General features: G+C 51.0%; 1 protein-coding gene across 1 annotated transcript in view; it reads left to right on the plus strand.

The window, feature by feature from the left end:
- nfkb2 (nuclear factor of kappa light polypeptide gene enhancer in B-cells 2 (p49/p100)) overlaps positions 1-12,606 on the plus strand; it is a 79,519-nt gene extending 66,913 nt beyond the window's left edge. Inside the window, exon 17 of the mRNA XM_038783281.1 lies at positions 11,009-12,606. Coding sequence (XP_038639209.1) covers positions 11,009-11,115 — 107 coding nt within the window. The 3' untranslated portion in view covers positions 11,116-12,606. The remainder of the gene's footprint in view (positions 1-11,008) is intronic.
- Positions 12,607-20,094: the final 7,488 nt, after the last annotated feature.

Below are 20,094 nucleotides of genomic sequence, written 5' to 3' on the forward strand. Positions count from 1 at the left end.
ATAGAGAGGGGTTTGGGGGGGAGTATTAATGGGGGGGGTGAGGGCTTTGGGATGTGTATTAATGGGAGTGAGGGGTTTGGGAAGTGTATCAATGGGAGTGAGGAGTTTGGGAAGTGTATTAATGGGAGTGAGGGGTTTGGGAAGTGTATTAATGGGAGTTAGGGGTTTGGGAAGTGTATTAATGGGAGTGAGGAGTTTGGGAAGTGTATTAATGGGAGTGAGGGGTTTGGGGGAGTATTAATGGGAGTGAGGGGTTTGGGAAGTGTATTAATGGGGGTGAGGGGTTTGGGGGAGTATTAATGGGAGTGAGGGGTTTGGGAAGTGTATTAATGGGGGTGAGGGGTTTGGGGGAGTATTAATGGGGGGTGAGGGCTTTGGGATGTGTATTAATGGGAGTGAGGGGTTTGGGGGAGTATTAATGATAGAGATGGGTTTGGGGGGGAGTATTAATGGGGGGGTGAGGGCTTTGGGATGTGTATTAATGGGAGTGAGGGGTTTGGGGGAGTATTAATGATAGAGAGGGGTTTGGGGGGGAGTATTAATGGGGGGGTGAGGGCTTTGGGATGTGTATTAATGGGAGTGAGGGGTTTGGGAAGTGTATTAATGGGGGTGAGGGGTTTGGGAAGTGTATTAATGGGAGTGAGGAGTTTGGGAAGTGTATTAATGGGAGTGAGGGGTTTGGGGAGTATTAATGGAGTGAGGGGTTTGGGAAGTGTATTAATGGGGGTGAGGGTTTTGGGCGGAGTATTAATGGGGGGTGAGGGCTTTGGGATGTGTATTAATGGGAGTGAGGGTTTTGGGGGAGTATTAATGATAGAGAGGGGTTTGGGGGGGGAGTATTAATGGGGGGGGTGAGGGCTTTGGGATGTGTATTAATGGGAGTGAGGGGTTTGGGAAGTGTATTAATGGGAGTGAGGAGTTTGGGAAGTGTATTAATGGGAGTGAGGGGTTTGGGAAGTGTATTAATGGGAGTGAGGGGTTTGGGAAGTGTATTAATGGGAGTGAGGAGTTTGGGAAGTGTATTAATGGGAGTGAGGGGTTTGGGGGAGTATTAATGGGAGTGAGGGGTTTGGGAAGTGTATTAATGGGGGTGAGGGGTTTGGGGGAGTATTAATGGGAGTGAGGGGTTTGGGAAGTGTATTAATGGGAGCGAGGGGTTTGGGAAGTGTATTAATGGGAGTGGGGGGTTTGGGGGAGTATTAATGGGGGGTGAGGGCTTTGGGAAGTGTATTAATGGGAGTGAGGGGTTTGGGAAGTGTATTAATGGGAGTGAGGGGTTTGGGAAGCGTATTAATGGGAGTGAGGGGTTTGGGAAGTGTATTAATGGGGGTGAGGGGTTTGGGGGAGTATTAATGGGAGAATGGGGGGTGAGGGCTTTGGGATGTGTATTAATGGGAGTGAGGGGTTTGGGGGAGTATTAATGATAGTGAGGGGTTTGGGGGGAGAGTATAATGGGGGGTGAGGGCTTTGGAAAGTGTATTAATGGGAGTGAGGGGTTTGGGAAGTGTATTAATGGGAGTGAGGGGTTTGGGAAGTGTATTAATGGGAGTGAGGGGTTTGGGAAGTGTATTAATGGGAGTGAGGGGTTTAGGGGAGTATTAATGGGAGTGAGGGGTTTGGGAAATGTATTAATGGGAGTGAGGGGTTTAGGGGAGTATTAATGGGAGTGAGGGGTTTGGGAAGTGTATTAATGGGGGTGAGGGGTTTGGGGGAGTATTAATGGGATGTGAGGGGTTTGGGGGGGAAGTATTAATGGGGGGTGAGGGCTTGGGATGTGTATTAATGGGAGTGAGGGGTTTGGGAGTATTAATGGTAGGAGGATGTTTGGGGGGAGTATTAATGGGGGGTGAGGGCTTTGGGAAGTGTATTAATGGGAGTGAGGGGTTTGGGAAGTGTATTAATGGGAGTGAGGGGTTTGGGAAGTGTATTAATGGGAGTGAGGGGTTTGGGGAAGTGTATTAATGGGAGTGAGGGGTTTAGGGGAGTATTAATGGGAGTGAGGGTTTGGGAAATGTATTAATGGGAGTGAGGGGTTTAGGGGAGTATTAATGGGAGTGAGGGGTTTGGGAAGTGTATTAATGGGGGTGAGGGGTTTGGGGGAGTATTAATGGGAGTGAGGGGTTTGGGGGGCAAGTATTAATGGGGGGGTGAGGGCTTTGGGATGTGTATTAATGGGAGTGAGGGGTTTGGGGAGTATTAATGGTAGTGAGGAGTTTGGGGGGAGTATTAATGGGGGGGTGAGGGCTTTGGGATGTGTATTAATGGGAGTGAGGGGTTTGGGAAGTGTATTAATGGGAGTGAGGGTTTTGGGGGAGTATTAATGGAGTGAGGGGTTTGGAGGGAGTATTAATGGGGGGGGTGAGGGTTTGGGAAGTGTATTAATGGGAGTGAGGGGTTTGGGAGGTGTATTAATGGGATGAGGGGTTTGGGAAGTGTATTAATAGGAGTGAGGGTTTGGGGGAGTATTAATGGGAGTGAGGGGTTTGGGAAGTGTATTAATTAATGGGGTGAGGGGTTTGGGGGAGTATTAATGGGGGGAGGGGTTTGGGGGAGTATTAATGGGGGGTGAGGGCTTGGGATGTGTATTAATGGGGAGGGGGTTTGGGGGAGTATTTGATAGAGAGGGGTTTGGGGGGGAGTATTAATGGGGGGGGTGAGGGCTTTGGGATGTTATTAATGGAGTGAGGGTTTGGGAAGTGTATTAATGGAGTGAGGAGTTTGGGAAGTGTATTAATGGGAGTGAGGGGTTTGGGAGTATTAATGGGAGTGAGGGCTTTGGGATGTGTATTAATGGGAGTGAGGGGTTTGGGAAGTGTATTAATGGGAGTGAGGGGTTTGGGGGAGTATTAATGGGAGTGAGGGGTTTGGGAAGTGTATTAATGGGGTGAGGGTTTGGTGGGGGTATATTAATGGGGGTGAGGGCTTTGGGATGTGTGTTAATGGAGTGGAGGGTTTTGGGGAGTATTAATGATAGAGAGGGGTTTGGGGGGAGTATTATGGGGGATGGGGGGGAGGGTGAGGGCTTTGGGATGTGTATTAATGGGAGTGAGGGTTTGGGAAGTGTATTAATGGGAGTGAGGAGTTTGGGAAGTGTATTAATGGAGTGAGGGTTTTGGGAGTGTATTAATGTGGTGAGGGGTTTGGGAATGTATTAATGGGAGTGAGGAGTTGGGAAGTGTATTAATGGGAGTGAGGGGTTTGGGGGGTATTAATGGGAGTGAGGGGTTTGGGAAGTGTATTAATGGGGGGTGAGGGGTTTGGGGGAGTATTAATGGGAGTGAGGGGTTTGGAGGGAGTATTAATGGGGGGGGGAGGGCTTTGGGGTGTATTAATGGGAGTGAGGGGTTTGGGGGAGTATTAATGGAGGGTGAGGGGTTTGCGGGAGTATTAATGGGAGTGAGGGGTTTGTGAAGTGTATTAATGGGAGTGAGGGGTTTGGGAAGTGTATTAATGGGAGTGAGGGGTTTGGGAAGTGTATTAATGGGAGTGAGGAGTTGGGAAGTGTATTAATGGGAGTGAGGGGTTTGGAGGGAGTATTAATGGGGGGTGAGGGCTTTGGGAAGTGTATTAATGGGAGTGAGGGGTTTGGAGGGAGTATTAATGGGGGGTGAGGGCTTTGGGATGTGTATTAATGGGAGTGAGGGGTTTGGGGAGTATTAATCGGGGGTGAGGGGTTTGGGGGAGTATTAATGGGAGTGAGGGGTTTGGGAAGTGTATTAATGGGAGTGAGGGGTTTTGGGGAGTATTAATGGGGGTGAGGGGTTTGGGGGGAGTATTAATGGGAGTGAGGGGTTTGGGGTAGTATTAATGGGGGTGAGGGGTTTGGGGGAGTATTAATGGGGGTGAGGGGTTGGGAAGTGTATTAATGGGAGTGAGGGGTTTGGGGGAGTATTAATGGGGGTGAGGGATTTGGGAAGTGTATTAATGGGAGTGAGGGGTTTGGGAGAGTATTAATGGGAGTCAGGGGTTTGGGGAAGTATTAATGGGAGTGAGGGGTTTTGGGGGAGTATTAATGGGGGTGAGGGGTTTGGGGGAGTATTAATGGGTGTGAAGGGTTTTCGGGAGTATTAATAGGGGGTGAGGGGTTTGGGAAGTGTATTAATGGGTGAGGGGTTTGGGGGAGTATTAATGGGAGTGAGGGGTTTTGGGGAGTATTAATGGGAGTGAGGGGTTTGGGGGAGTATTAATGGGGGGTGAGGGGTTTTGGGGAGTATTAATGGGGGTGAGGGGTTTGATAGAGAAATACAGCACAGAACAGGCCCTTCGGCCCACGATGTTGCGCCGAACTTTTGTCCTAGGTTAATCATAGAATTTTGGACAATTTGTCATGGCCAATCCACCCAACCTGCACATCTTTGGACTGTGGGAGGAAACCGGAGTACCCGGAGGAAACCCACGCAGTCACGGGGAGGATGTGCAGACTCCACACAGACAGTGACCCAAGTCGAAATCGAACTTGGGACCCTGGAGCTGTGAAGCAATTGTGCTATCCACAATGCTACCGTGCTGCCCTTAAGAAGTTAACCTACACTCCCTTATTCTACCCTAATCCAAGTACCTATCCAATAGCCGCTTGAAGGTCCATAAATTTTCCGACTCAACTACTACCACAGGCAGTGCATTCCATGCCCCCACTACTCTCTGGGTAAAGAACCTACCTCTGACATCCCCTCTATATCTTCCACCATTTATCTTAAATTTATGTCCCCTTGTAATGGTGTGTTCCACCCGGGGAAAAAGTCTCTGACTGTCTACTCTATCTATTCCCCTGATCATCTTATAAACCTCTATCAAGTCGCCCCTCATCCTTCTCCGTTCTAATGAGAAAAGGCCTAACACCCTCAATCTTTCCTCGTATGACCTACTCTCCATTCCAGGCAACATCCTGGTAAATCTCCTTTGCACCTTTTCCAAAGCTTCCACATCCTTCCTAAAATGAGGTGACCAGAACTGCACACAGTACTCCAAATGTGGCCTGACCAAGGTTTTGTACAGCTGCATCATCACCTCACGGCTCTTAAATTCAATCCCTCTGCTAATGAACGCTAGCACACCATAGGCCTTCTTCACAGCTCTATCCACTTGAGTGGCAACTTTCAAAGAACAATGAACATAGACCCCAAGATCTCTCTGCTCCTCCACATTGCCAAGAACCCTACCATTAACCCTGTATTCCGCATTCAGATTTGTCCTTCCAAAATGGACAACCTCACACTTGTCAGGGTTAAACTCCATCTGCCACTTCTCAGCCCAGCTCTGCATTCTATCTATGTCTCTTTGAAGCCGACAACAGCCCTCCTCACTATCCACAACTCCACCAATCTTCGTATCATCTGCAAATTTACTGACCCACCCTTCAACTCCCTCATCCAAGTCGTTAATGAAAATCACAAACAGCAGAGGACCCAGAACTGATCCCTGCGGTACGCCACTGATAACTGGGCTCCAGGCTGAATATTTGCCATCCACCACAACTCTCTGTCTCCTATCGGTTAGCCAGTTTGTTATCCAACTGGCCAAATTTCCCACTATCCCATGCCTCCTTACTTTCTGCATAAGCCTACCATGGGGAACCTTATCAAATGCCTTACTAAAATCCATGTACACTACATCCACTGCTTTACCTTCATCCACATGCTTGGTCACCTCCTCAAAGAATTCAATAAGACTTGTAAGGCAAGACCTACCCCTCACAAATCCGTGCTGACTATCCCTAATCAAGCAATGCCTTTCCAGATGCTCAGAAATCCTATCCCTCAGTACCCTTTCCATTACTTTGCCTACCACCGAAGTAAGACTAACTGGCCTGTAATTCCCAGGGTTATCCCTATTCCCTTTTTTGAACAGGGGCACGACATTCGCCACTCTCCAATCCTCTGGTACCACCCCTGTTGACAGCGAGGACGAAAAGATCATTGCCAACGGCTCTGCAATTTCATTTCTTGCTTCCCAGAGAATCCTTGGATATATCCCGTCAGGCCCGGGGGACTTGTCTATCCTCAAGTTTTTCAAAACGCGCAACACATCTTCCTTCCTGACAAGTATCTCCTCAAGCTTATCAGTCTGCTTCACGCTGTCCTCTCCAACAATATGGCTCCTCTCATTTGTAAATACTGAAGAAAAATACTTGTTCAAGGCCTCTCCTATCTCTTCAGACTCAATACACAATCTCCCGCTACTGTCCTTAATCGGACCTACTCTCACTCTAGTCATTCTCATATTTCTCACGTATGTGTAAAAGGCCTTGGGGTTTTCCTTGATCCTACCCGCCAAAGATTTTTCATGCCCTCTCTTAGCTCTCCTAATCCCTTTCTTCAGTTCCCTCCTGGCTATCTTGTATCCCTCCAGCGCACTGTCTGAACCTTGTTTCTTCAGCCTTACATAAGTCTCCTTCTTCCTCTTAACAAGACATTCAACCTCTCTTGTCAACCATGGTTCCCTCACTCGACCATCTCTTCCCTGCCTGACAGGGACATACATATCAAAGACACGCAGTACCTGATCCTTGAACAAGTTCCACATTTCACTTGTGTCCTTCCCTGACAGCCTATGTTCCCAACTTCTGCACTTCAATTCTTGTCTGACAGCATTGTATTTACCCTTCCCCCAATTATAAACCTTGCCCTGTTGCTCGCACCTATCCCTCTCCATTACTAAAGTGAAAGTCAGAGAATTGTGGTCACTACCTCCAAAATGCTCCCCCACTAACAAATCTATCACCTGCCCTGGTTCATTACCAAGTACTAAATCCAATATGGCCTCCCCTCTGGTCGGACAATCTACATACTGTGTTAGAAAAGCTTCCTGGACACACTGCACAAACACTACCCCATCCAAACTATTTGATCTAAAGAGTTTCCACTCAATGTTTGGGAAGTTGAAGTCGCCCATGACTACTACCCTGTGACTTCTGCACCTTTCCAGAATCTGTTTCCCAATCTGTTCCTCCACATCTCTGCTGCTATTGGGGGGCCTATAGAACACTCCCAACAAGGTGACTGCTCCTTTCCTATTTCTAACTTCAACCCATATTACCTCAGTAGGCAGATCCCCCTCGAACTGCCTTTCTGCAGCTGTTATACTATCTCTAATTAACAATGCCACCCCCCCACCTCTTTTACCATCCTCCCTAATCTTGTTGAAACATCTATAACCAGGGACCTCCAACAACCATTTCTGCCCCTCTTCTATCCAGGTTTCCGTGATGGCCACCACATCGTAGTCCCAAGTACCGATCCATGCATTAAGTTCACCCACCTTATTCCTGATGCTTCTTGCATTAAAGTATACACACTTCAACCCATCTCCTTGCCTGCAAGTACTCTCCTTTGTCATTGTTACCTTCCCCACTGCATCACTACGTGCTTTGGCGTCCTGACTATCGTCTACCTTAGTTGCTGGACTACAGATCCGGTTCCCATTCCCCTGCCAAATTAGTTTAAACCCTCCCGAAGAGTACTAGAAAACCTCCCCCCCAGGATATTGGTGCCCCTCTGGTTCAGATGCAACCCGTCCTGCTTGTACAGGTCCCACCTTCCCCAGAATGCGCTCCAATTATCCAAATACCTGAAGCCCTCCCTCCTACACCATTCCTGCAGCCACGTGTTCAACTGCACTCTCTCCCTATTCCTAGCCTCGCTATCACGTGGCACCGGCAACAAACCAGAGATGACAACTCTGTCTGTCCTGGCCCTTAACTTCCAGCCTAACTCCCTAAACTTGTTTATTACCTCCACACCCTTTTTCCTACCTACATCGTTGGTACCAATGTGCACCACGACTTCTGGCTGCTCACCCTCCCCCTTCAGGATCCTGAAGACACGATCAGAGACATCCCTGGCCCTGGCACCCGGGAGGCAACATACCTTTCGGGAGTCTCGCTCGCGACCACAGAATCTCCTATCTATTCCCCTAACCATTGAATCTCCTATTACTATTGCTTTTCTATGCTCCCCCCTTCCCTTCTGAGCCCCAGAGCCAGACTCAGTGCCAGAGACCTGGCCGCTGGGGCCTTCCCCCGGTAGGTCATCCCCCCCAACAGCATCCAAAACGGTATACTTGTTTTGAAGGGGAATGGCCACGAGGGATCCCTGCACTGTCTGCCTGTTAGTTTTCTTTCCCCTGACTGTAACCCAGCTACTCTTGTCCAGTACCTTTGGTGTGGCTACCTCCCTGTAACTCTTCTCTATGACCCCCTCTGCCTCCCGGATGATCCGAAGTTCATCCAGCTCCAGCTCCAGTACCTTAACACGGTCTCTGAGGAGCTGGAGTTGGGTGCACTTCCCGCAGGTATAGTCAGCGGGGACACCAGTGATATCCCTCACCACCCACATCCTACAGGAGGAGCATGCAACTGCCCTAGCCTCCATCCCCTCTTACTTTACAGAATTAGCTGCCCTGTGGACCAACTGGACCTCCGCCCTCCGACTCTGCTCCCAGTCAGCTGTACTCTAAACTCCTGGTTCCCTTCACGCTCTTTGATAAATATAGGAAATTAAATGAAAGGAGTACCTTACTCCCTCCTCACCTAACTCCCTCAGTCACCAAACTCTCACTGTAGCACTCAAATGCCACAAGCTCAGCACTCCCTCAGTCACCAAACTCTCACTGTAGCACTCAAATGCCACAAGCTCAGCACTCAGTGCAAACAAAGTCTGCACTGTATCTAGCCCCTATTTATACTGTGACTCTAGCTTCTAAAAACTGGCCTAATGCAATTAACTAATTAACAAGCTCCAGCTGCAAGTAAGTCCAAGTAGAACCTTGTTTAAAGCTGATTCAAAATTCACCTTCTTATAGACCAAACAGCAACTTTTAAGTTAATTAACTAAATAAAAGAAATACTAGACTTTAAATAACCCTTTTACTCCCTCAGTCACCAAACTCTCACTGTAGCACTCAAATGCCACAAGCTCAGCACTCAGTGCAAACAAAGTCTGCACTGTATCTAGCCCCTATTTATACTGTGACTCTAGCTTCTAAAAACTGGCCTAATGCAATTAACTAATTAACAAGCTCCAGCTGCAAGTAAGTCCAAGTAGAACCTTGTTTAAAGCTGATTCAAAATTCACCTTCTTATAGACCAAACAGCAACTTTTAAGTTAATTAACTAAATAAAAGAAATACTAGACTTTAAATAACCCTTTTACTCCCTCAGTCACCAAACTCTCACTGTAGCACTCAAATGCCACAAGCTCAGCACTCAGTGCAAACAAAGTCTGCACTGTATCTAGCCCCTATTTATACTGTGACTCTAGCTTCTAAAAACTGGCCTAATGCAATTAACTAATTAACAAGCTCCAGCTGCAAGTAAGTCCAAGTAGAACCTTGTTTAAAGCTGATTCAAAATTCACCTTCTTATAGACCAAACAGCAACTTTTAAGTTAATTAACTAAATAAAAGAAATACTAGACTTTAAATAACCCTTTTACTCCCTCAGTCACCAAACTCTCACTGTAGCACTCAAATGCCACAAGCTCAGCACTCAGTGCAAACCTAGTTTGGGGGAGTATTAATGGGAGTGAGGTGTTTGGGGGAGTATTAATGGGGGTGAGGGATTTGGGGGAGTATTAATGGGGGAGTATTAATGGGAGTGAGGGGTTTGGGGGGAGTATTAATGGGGGTGAGGGGTTTGGGGGAGTATTAATGGTAGTGAGGGGTTTGGGGGAGTGTTAATGGGGCTGGGGGAATATTAATGGGGGTTTGGGGGAGTATTAATGGGGGTTTGGGGGAGTATTAATGCGGCGGGGGAGTATTGATGGGGGTGAGGGGTTTGGGGGAGTATTAATGGGGGTGAGGGGTTTGGGGGAGTGTGAATGGGGTGAGGGGTTTGGGAAGTGTTTTAATGGGGGTGAGGGGTTTGGGAGAGTATTAATGGGATTGAGGGGTTTGGGGGAGTATTAATGGGGGTGAGGGGTTTGGGGGAGTATAAATGGGGGTGAGGGGTTTGGGGGAGTATAAATGGGGGTGAGGGGTTTGGGGGAGTATTAATGGGGGTGAGGGGTTTGGGGGGAGTATTAATGGGGGTGAGGGGTTTGGGGGGAGTATTAATGGGGGTGAGGGGTTTGGGTGAGTATTAATGGGGGTGAGGGGTTTGGGGGAGTATTAATGGGGGTGAGGGGTTTGGGGGAGTGTTAATGGGGTGAGGGGTTTGGGAAGTGTTTTAATGGGGGTGAGGGGTTTGGGGGAGTATTAATGGGATTGAGGGGTTTGGGGGAGTATTAATGGGGGTGAGGGGTTTGGGGGAGTATTAATGGGAGATGAGGGGGTTGGGGGAGTATTAATGGGGCGGGGGAGTATTAATGGGGGTTTGGGGGAGTATTAATGGGCATTTGGGCTGGAATATTAATGGGGGCGGGGGAGTATTACTGGGGGTGGGGGAGTATTAATGGGGGCAGGGGGAGTATTAATGGGGGTTTGGGGGAGTATTAATGGAGGCGGGGGAGTATTAATGAGGTGGGGGGAGTATTAATGGGGCGGGGGAGTATTAATGTGGGCGGGGGGAGTATTCATGGGGCAGGGGGGAGTATTAATGGGGTTGGGGGGAGTATTAATGGGGGCAGGGGGAGTATTAATGTGTGTTTGGGGGGGAGTATTAATGGGGTGGGGGGGAGTATTAATGGGGTGGGGGGGAGTATTAATGGGGTGGGGGAGTATTAATGGGGGCGGGATTAGTATTAATGGGGGCAGGAGTAGTATTAATGGGGGTGGGGGGAGTATTAATGGGGGCGGGATGAGTATTAATCTGGGCAGGGGTAGTATTAATGGGGGCGGAGGAGTATTAATGGGGGCGGGATGAGTATTAATGGGGGCAGGGGTAGTATTAATGGGGGTGGTGGGAAGTATTAATGGGGTGGGGGGAGTATTAATGGGGCGGGGGAGTATTAATGGGGGCGGGGTGAGTATTAATGGGGGCAGGGTGCATTGTGAAGGGATTTGGAGATGAGGGCTTTGGCGTGAGCCTTTCCCCCTGTCTTTGCAGAGACTGAATGAAGTTTGTTTCTTCCAGATGGGAAGCAGTCAGTGGACAGTGCCTACGAGAGTGGCTCACAAAAGGAAATGAGCACCAAGGATAATCTGACCCCCATGGCCAGGGCGAGCGAGCAGCAGATATAATCGGGAGAAGGGTCGAATGTTTCGACACGCCTGAGAGAATAGAAACGAGATTGTCATTCGTACAAACTGTGGCTGATTTAAAAAGAAAAACGTTTGTGACTTTCCCATTTGGGTTCTATCCTCCTTTGTACAAAAGACTCCGAATCGATTGATGGCCGCCGTCATTGACCCAAATGATGTTGGCTGTCGGGATCTGCTGATGGATTCAGGCCCCGTGCGCCATCTGCCTGATCCAGTGTTGAGTTTGTTGCCGTGTTCGATGGATGATTGGGTGACCGTTCTGAGTTGCCTTTTGCTGTCCCGGGCCCGTGATGTGCCCGTTGGGTTGAGTTGGCAGAGCTGCTGGCACCATCCACGGGCACGATGAAGAGTCGTGGGGGAGAATGGGAGTTCAGTCCACCATCCTACATGGGTCCAACCCTCTCCCCTTCACCCCCATCCTCACCGTGGCCACCTACATTCCTGATTGTCGACCCCACTCCGGCGTTATCAAACGGAGACTGCTCTCTCACTCCCCCCCTCTCTGGGCTGGGAAACAGCAGTGGGGAGACACACACACAGGCAAAGATAGACTTTTATTCTGTCAACAGTGTGCAACGGTTCGGGGGGGGGGAGGCAGGGGAACGGCAGTAAGTCATGATGCTTGTTTGGAGAGACGCCGCAGACAGGATGGGCAATGGCCTCCTCATGCTCCGTAACCATTCTGTGAAATCCTTTCACTTTGGTTCAGAATATATGGAGGGGCACTCCATCCAGAAGCAGCTTCCATGTCATTCCAAACAATGCCAATTCCTCTTTGTCACAGAGCCTCTGCAAGACCAACAGGCGATGGAGCGATTCATTTCCCCCCTCGGTCCAGTACTCATCTGTTATATTTATCGGTTTGTTGTTTAATTTATGATTTTATACTGTTACATGTGATCATTGTAATTATTAGCCTGAGCTGAATCTGGCAGTCAATGAAACTGGTATTGGAGAACCCTTCAGCCGCCTGGTTGGTGCGTTCAAACCACCTTTATCCTGGGGAATAAAATCCATTCACTTGGAGCAGGAGCTTCACAAAGAATCAGTTTTCAGGATCTAATGTGGAAGATGTTTTCCGTTGACATATCCCTCTGTGATGTGGAGATGCCGGCGTTGGACTGGGGTGAGCACAGCAAGAGGTCTTACAACCTTCCTCACCCGAGGAAGGAGCAGTGCTCCGAAAGCTGGTGTTTGAAACAAACATGTTGGACTTTAACCTGGTGTTGTTAGACTTCTGACTGTGACCTCCCTCTGTGACACAGTTTCACAGCCGATGGGTGATTGGACGGTTGTGTTTGTTGGCGATTATGGCCAATGCAAATTCAGTCATGCTTCTCTGTGGTTTAAATTCCTTCAGAATTTAGGTTCGGCACAACATCGTGGGCCGAAGGGCCAGTTCTGTGCTGTATTTCTCTATGTTCTAGAACCAGCTGTTAAATAAAGGCATAAAAAGCCAATAGATTTTCACTGGAGCGTTCACTCACTTTGTTCTTGTATTTCTGCACAAGTTGACCAAGATGTGTTGACGCTAAAACTCATTGCAATGACACACTGCGGCATTCCAAGATAGTTGGTTACAATGGGCGAAATTCTCCGACCCCCAGCAGGGTCAGAGAATCGCCTGGGGCCGCCGAAAATCCCGCCCCCGCCGTGGCAGAGATTCTCCGCCACCCGGGAAGTGGCGGGGGCGGGAATCTCGCCACTCCGATCGGAGAGGCCCCTGCGGTGATTCTCCGGCCCGAAGTCCCGCCGCTGGGAGGCCTCTCCCGCCGCCGAGGTTTGAACCACCTCTGGAACGGCGGGATCAGCGGCGCGAGCGGGCCCCCGGGGTCCTGGGGTGGGCGGGGGGCGATCGAACCCCGGGGGGTGCCCCCACGGTGGCCTGGCCCGCGATCAGGGCCCCCCGCTCAGACTCCGGGCCAGTGCCCTGGGTGCACTGCGCGGACCGGCGAAAGCCTTTCGGCCAGCCCCGCTGCCGGGGGCGCCGGTTTTTTGCGCCAGCCTTCTGAACTGGAGATGCTGGTCCGTCAACCTGTTCCTTAGCTAGACATGGTGACACAGTGGTTTGCACTGCTGCCTCACAGCGCCAGGGTCCTGAGTTTAATTCCGGCCTCAGGTGACTGTGTGAAGTTGTGAAGTTTGCAACAGCCCCCCCCCCCCCCCCCCCCACCACCAACCCGTGTCTCCATGGGTTTCCTCCGGGTGCTCCAGTTTCAAAGAACAAAGAAAAGTACAGCACAGGAACAGGCCCTTCGGCCCTACAAGCCTGGCCGACCATGCTGTCCGTCTAACTTAAAACCTTCTACACTTAGAACATAAGAACTAGGAGCAGGAGTCGGCCATCTGGCCCCTCCAGCCTGCTCCGCCATTCAATTACATCATGGCTGATCTTTTTGTGGACTCAGCTCCACTTACCCACTCGCTCACCATAACCCTTAATTATTTTACCATTGAAAATTCTATCTACCTTTGCCTTAAAAACATTCAACAGGGTCGCCTCACTGGGCAGATACACAACCCTTCAGGTGAAGAGGTTCCTCCTCAACTCAGTCCTAAATCTGCTCCCCCTTATTTTGAGGCTATGCCCCCTAGTTCTAGTTTTACCCGTCAGTGGAAATGTCCTCCCTGCTTCGATCCTAATTATATATGTTTCTATAAGATCCTCCCTCATTCTTCTAAATTCCACTGAGTATAGCTGCAGTCCACTCAGTCTCTCCTCATAAGCCAAACCTCACAACTCTGGAATCAACCGTGAATCTCCTCTGCACCCCCTCCAGCGCCAGTACATCCCCTCTAGTGCCTTTCTCAAGTAAGGAGACCAAAGCTGTACACAGTACTCAAGGTGTGGCCTCATCAGGACCCTCTACAGCTCCAACATAATCTCCCTGTTTTTAAACTCCATCCCTCTAGCAATGAAGGACAAAATTCCATTTGCCGCTTTAACTACTCGCTGCACGTGCAAACCAACTTTTTGCGATTCATACACAAAGACACCCAGGTCCCTCTGCACAGCAGCACGCTGCAATTTTTAATCGTTTAAATAATAGCCCATTTTGCTGTTATTCCGACTAAAATGGATGACCTCACATTTACCAACATTGAACTCCATCTGCCAGACCCTAGCCCACTCACAAACTATCCAAATCCCTCTGCAGACTTCCCATGTCCTCTGCACACTTGGCTCGACCACTCATCTTGCGAACTTTGATACATTACATAATATATAATATATACATTATATAAGACAAAAAAGAGTGGCTAAGGTAAATATTGGTCCTTTAGAGGATGAGAAGGGAGTTTTAATAATGGGAAATGAGGAAATGGCTGAGGAACTGAACAGGTTTTTTGGGTCGGTCTTCACAGTGGAAGACACAAATAACATGCCAGCGACTGATAGAAATGAGGCTATGACAGGTGAGGACCTTGAGAGGATTGTTATCACTAAGGAGGGAGTGATGGGCAAGCTAATGGGGCTAAAGGTAGACAAGTCTCCTGGCCCTGATGGAATGCATCCCAGAGTGCTAAAAGAGATGGCTAGGGAAATTGCAGATGCACTAGTGATAATTTACCGAAATTCACTAGACTCTGGGGTGGTCCCGGTGGATTGGAAATTAGCAAACGTGACGCCACTGTTTAAAAAAGGAGGTAGGCAGAAAGCAGGAAATTATAGGCCAGTGAGTTTAACTTCGGTAATAGGGAAGATGCTGGAATCTATCATCAAGGAAGAAATTGCGAGGCATCTGGATAGAAATTGTCCCATTGGGCAGACGCAGCATGGGTTCGTTAAAGGCAGGTCATGCCTAACTAATTTAGTGGAATTTTTTGAGGACATTACCAGTGCAGTAGATAATGGGGAGCCGATGGATGTGGTATATCTGGATTTCCAGAAAGCCTTTGACAAGGTGCCACACAAAAGGTTGCTGCATCAGATAAAGATGCATGGCATTAAGGGTAAAGTAGTAGCATGGATAGAGGATTGGTTAATTAATAGAAAGCAAAGAGTTGGGATAAATGGGTGTTTCTCTGGTTGGCAATCAGTAGCTAGTGGTGTCCCTCAGGGATCCGTGTTGGGCCCACAATTGTTCACAATTTACATTGATGATTTGGAGTTGGGGACCAAGGGCAATGTGTCCAAGTTTGCAGATGACACTAAGATGAGTGGTAAAGCGAAAAGTGCAGAGGATACTGGAAGTCTGCAGAGGGATTTGGATAGGTTAAGTGAATGGGCTTGGGTCTGGCAGATGGAATACAATGTTGACAAATGTGAGGTTATCCATTTTGGTAGGAATAACAGCAAACGGGATTATTATTTAAACGATAAAATATTAAAGCATGCCGCTGTTCAGAGAGACTTGGGTGTGCTAGTGCATGAGTCACAGAAGGTTGGTTTACAAGTGCAACAGGTGATTAAGAAGGCAAATGGAATTTTGTCCTTCATTGCTAGAGGGATGGAGTTTAAGACTAGGGAGGTTATGTTGCAATTGTATAAGGTGTTAGTGCGGCCACACCTGGAGTATTGTGTTCAGTTTTGGTCTCCTTACTTGAGAAAGGACGTACTGGCACTGGAGGGTGTGCAGAGGAGATTCACTAGGTTAATCCCAGAGCTGAAGGGGTTGGATTATGAGGAGAGGTTGAGTAGACTGGGACTGTACTCGTTGGAATTTAGAAGGATGAGGGGGGATCTTGTAGAAACATTTAAAATTATGAAGGGAATAGATAGGATAGATGCGGGCAGGTTGTTTCCACTGGCGGGTGACAGCAGAACTAGGGGGCATAGCCTCAAAATAAGGGGAAGTAGATTTAGGACTGAGTTTAGGAGGAACTTCTTCACCCAAAGGGTTGTGAATCTATGGAATTCCTTGCCCAGTGAAGCAGTTGAGGCTCCTTCATTACATGTTTTTAAGGTAAAGATAGATAGTTTTTTGAAGAATAAAGGGATTAAGGGTTATGGTGTTCGGGCCGGAAAGTGGAGCTGAGTCCACAAAAGATCAGCCATGATCTAATTGAATGGCGGAGCAGGCTCGAGGGGCCAGATGGCCTACTCCTGCTCCTAGTTCTTATGTTCTTATGTTCTTATTACAATTGGTCCCCAACTCCCAATCATCTATGAAAATTGTAACCTTCTGGGTCTGTATCCCTCTATTCCCATCCTATTCGTGTATTTGTCAAGATGCCCCTTAAACATCACTATCGTCCCTGCTTCCACCACCTCCTCCGGCAGCGAATTCCAGGCACCCACTACCCTCTGTGTAAAGAAACTTCCCTCGTACATCTCCTCTAAACCTTGCCCCTCGCACCTTAAACCTATGTTCCCGAGTAATTGACTCTTCCACCCTGGGAAAAAGCCTCTGACTATCCACTCTGTCTATGCCCCCTCATAATTTTGTGGACTTCTATCAGGTCACCCCTCATCCTCCGTCGTTCCAGTGAGAACAAACCGAGTTTATCCAACCTCTCCTCATAGCTAATGCCCTCCCAGAATCCAAAAATGTGCCGGTTAGGTGGGGTAATGGGGATGTGGTGGGCGGAGTGGGCGTTGGGTGCTCTTTCACAGAGTCGCTGCAGACTCGATGGGCCAAATGGCCGCCTCCTGCACTGTAGGAATTCTCTGCTTTCTCCCCTGCATAATCACAAACACACACGTGTGCGCAGGCAGACACGTGTGTATCTCTCCCCGTGATCCGGGGACAGGAAAAAGGCACGAGCTTCCCAGCGACAATAAAGGGGGAGGTTAAAAATGTAGGATCATTTGTCTCTGGCTCTTTCAGGTAATTGAAATCTGTTGAAGAGATGGCGTGGAGGTTATCATCGTGAAACATCTGCTGCGTTCACCGCCCCAGCCAAGCCTCCGGACAGCGCCCTCTTGCAGGTCAACAGTTCAAGGCAACACCAGCTGGACATTGACAAATCTCTGGGAAAAGTCCGGCCAAACATCCGGCCTCGCCCTGCTCCCATTCACTTTAAACCCGTTTCCCGAATCGGTCCATCCGGCCTCGCCCTGCTCCCATTCACTTTAAACCCGTTTCCCGAATCGGTCCATCCGGCCTCGCCCTGCTCCCATTCACTTTAAACCCGTTTCCCGAATCGGTCCATCCGGCCTCGCCCTGCTCCCATTCACTTTAAACCCGTTTCCCGAATCGGTCCAATTGAGATCGTCTCAATCAATGCAATCAGTCATAGAACATAGAACAGTACAGCACAGAACAGGCCCTTCAGCCCTCAATGTTGTGCCGAACAATGATCACCCTACTTAAACCCACATAACCCGTATACCCATAACCCATTAACCTTACACTACGGGCAATTTAGCATGGCCAATCCACCTAACCCGCACATCTTTGGACTGTGGGAGGAAACCGGAGCACCCGGAGGAAACCCACGCACACACGGGGAGGACGTGCAGACTCCGCACAGACAGTGACCCAAGCCGGAATCGAACCTGGGACCCTGGAGCTGTGAAGCATTGATGCTAACCACCATGCTACCGTGAGGCCCCAGTCCTTTCATTATTTCGTCCAACCCTATCTCAGGGGCTGGTTTAGCACAGGGCTAAATTGCTGGCTTTGAAAGCAGACCAAGGCAGGCCAGCAGCACGGTTCAATTCCCGTACCAGGCCTCCCCGAACAGGCGCCTGAATGTGGCGACTAGGGGCTTTTCACAGAAACTTCATTGAAGCCTACTCGTGACATTAAGCGATTTTCATTTCATTCCATTTTCATTTCATCACTTTGAATTCGAAGACATTCTACAGTATATAGAATTAATAATTTTAAATTCATTCATGGGATGAGGGTGTCCCAGCATTTCTTACCCATCCCTAATTACCCTTGAGAAGGTGGTGCTGACCTGACTCCTTGAACCGCTGTAGATCATGTGGTGTAGGTACAGCCACAGTGCTGTTAGGGAGGAAGTTGACCCAACAACGGTGAAGGACGATGATATATTTCCCAGTCAGGGTGGTGAGTGACTTGGAGGGGAACCTCCAGGTGGTGGGGTTCCCAGGTATCTGCTGCTCTTGTCCTTCCAGAATCTAGATGGTCGTGGTCGTGGGTTTGGAAGGGGCTGTCTAAGGAACTTTGGTGGGTCACTACAGTGGGGCAGCCGGAGCGGAGGGTCAGAGCGGGAGCGGAGGGTCAGAGCGGGAGCCGAGGGTCAGAGCGGGGAGCCGAGGGTCAGAGCGGGAGCCGAGAGTCAGAGCGGGAGCCGAGAGTCAGAGCGGGAGCGGGAGAGGAGAGTCAGAGCGGGAGCGGAGAGTCAGAGCGGGAGCGGGAGAGGAGAGTCAGAGCGGGGAGTCAGAGCGGGAGCGGAGAGTCAGAGCGGGAGCGGAGAGTCAGAGCGGGAAGGAGAGTCAGAGCGGGAGCGGAGTCAGAGCGGAGCGGAGAGTCAGAGCGGGAGCGGTAGAGTCGAGCGGGAGCGGAGAGTCAGAGCGGGAGCGGAGAGTCAGAGCGGGAGCCGGAAGTCGGAGCCGGAGAGTCGGGGCGGGAGCCGAGAGTCGGGGCGGGAGCCGAGAGTCGGGGCGGGAGCCGAGAGTCGGGGCGGGAGCGGAGAGTCGGGGCGGGAGCGGAGAGTCGGGCGGGAGCGGAGAGTCGGGAGAGCGGAGATCGAGCGGGAGTCGGAGTCGGACGGGAGCCGAGGGTCGGAGCGGGAGCGGAGGGTCGGAGCGGGAGCCGAGAGTCGGAGCGGGAGCCGAGGGTCGGAGCGGGAGCGGAGGGTCGGAGCGGGAGCCGAGGGTCGGAGCGGGAGCCGAGGGTCCGCGGTAGCCGAGTCCGCGGGAGCCGAGGTCGAGCGGGAGCCGAGAGTCGGAGCGGAGCGAGAGTAGGAGGCGGGACCGAAGTCGGACCGGGAGCCGAGAGGCGGAGCGGGAGCCGAGAGTCGGAGCGGGAGCCGAGAGTCGGAGCGGGAGCCGAGAGTCGGGGCGGGAGCCGAGAGTCGGGGCGGGAGCGGAGAGTCGGGGCGGGAGCCGAGAGTCGGAGCGGGAGCCGAGAGTCGGAGCGGGAGCCGAGTGGCGGAGCGGGAGCCGAGAGTCGGAGCGGGAGCCGAGAGTCGGAGCGGGAGCCGAGAGTCGGAGCGGGAGCCGAGAGTCGGAGCGGGAGCCGAGAGGCGGAGCGGGAGCCGAGGGTCCGAGCGGGAGCCGAGGGTCGGAGCGGGAGCCGAGGGTCGGAGCGGGAGCCGAGGGTCGGAGCGGGAGCCGAGGGTCGGAGCGGGAGCCGAGAGTCGGAGCGGGAGCCGAGAGTCGGAGCGGGAGCCGAGAGGGGGGGTGTCCCAGTTACAGAGAGATACGGGGGGGGGGGTCCCAGTTACAGGGAGATACGGGGGGGGGGGGGGTCCCAGTTACAGGGAGATACGGGGGGGGGGGTCCCAGTTACAGGGAGATACGGGGGGGGGGGGGGGGTCCCAGTTACAGAGAGATACGGGGGGGGGGGGGTCCCAGTTACAGGGAGATACGGGGGGGGGGGGGGGGTCCAGTTACAGGGAGATACGGGGGGGGGGTCCCAGTTGCAGAAAGATACGGGGGGCGTCCCAGTTACAGAGAGATACGGGGGGGTCCCAGTTACAGGGAAATACGGGGGGGGGGGTCCCAGTTACAGAGAGATACGGGGGGGTGGGGTCCCAGTTAGAGAGATACGGGGGGGTCACAGTTACAGGGAGATACGGGGGGGGGGGGGGGGGGGGGGGAGAGGGTCCCAGTTACAGAGAGATACGGGGGGGGGTCCCAGTTACCGGGAGATACGGGGGGGGGGGGGGTCCCAGTTACAGAGAGATACGGGGGGGGGTCCCAGTTACCGGGAGATACGGGGGGGGGGGGGGGGTCCCAGTTACAGAGAGATACGGGGGTGGGGGTCCCAGTTACAGAGAGATACGGGGGGGGGGGGGGGGGGGTCCCAGTTACAGAGAGATACGGGGGGGGGGTCCCAGTTACAGAGAGATACGGGGGGGGGGTCCCAGTTACAGGAG

This window comes from Scyliorhinus canicula, chromosome 22 (assembly GCF_902713615.1).
Source record: "Scyliorhinus canicula chromosome 22, sScyCan1.1, whole genome shotgun sequence".
NCBI classification, from domain to species: Eukaryota; Metazoa; Chordata; class Chondrichthyes; order Carcharhiniformes; family Scyliorhinidae; genus Scyliorhinus; species Scyliorhinus canicula.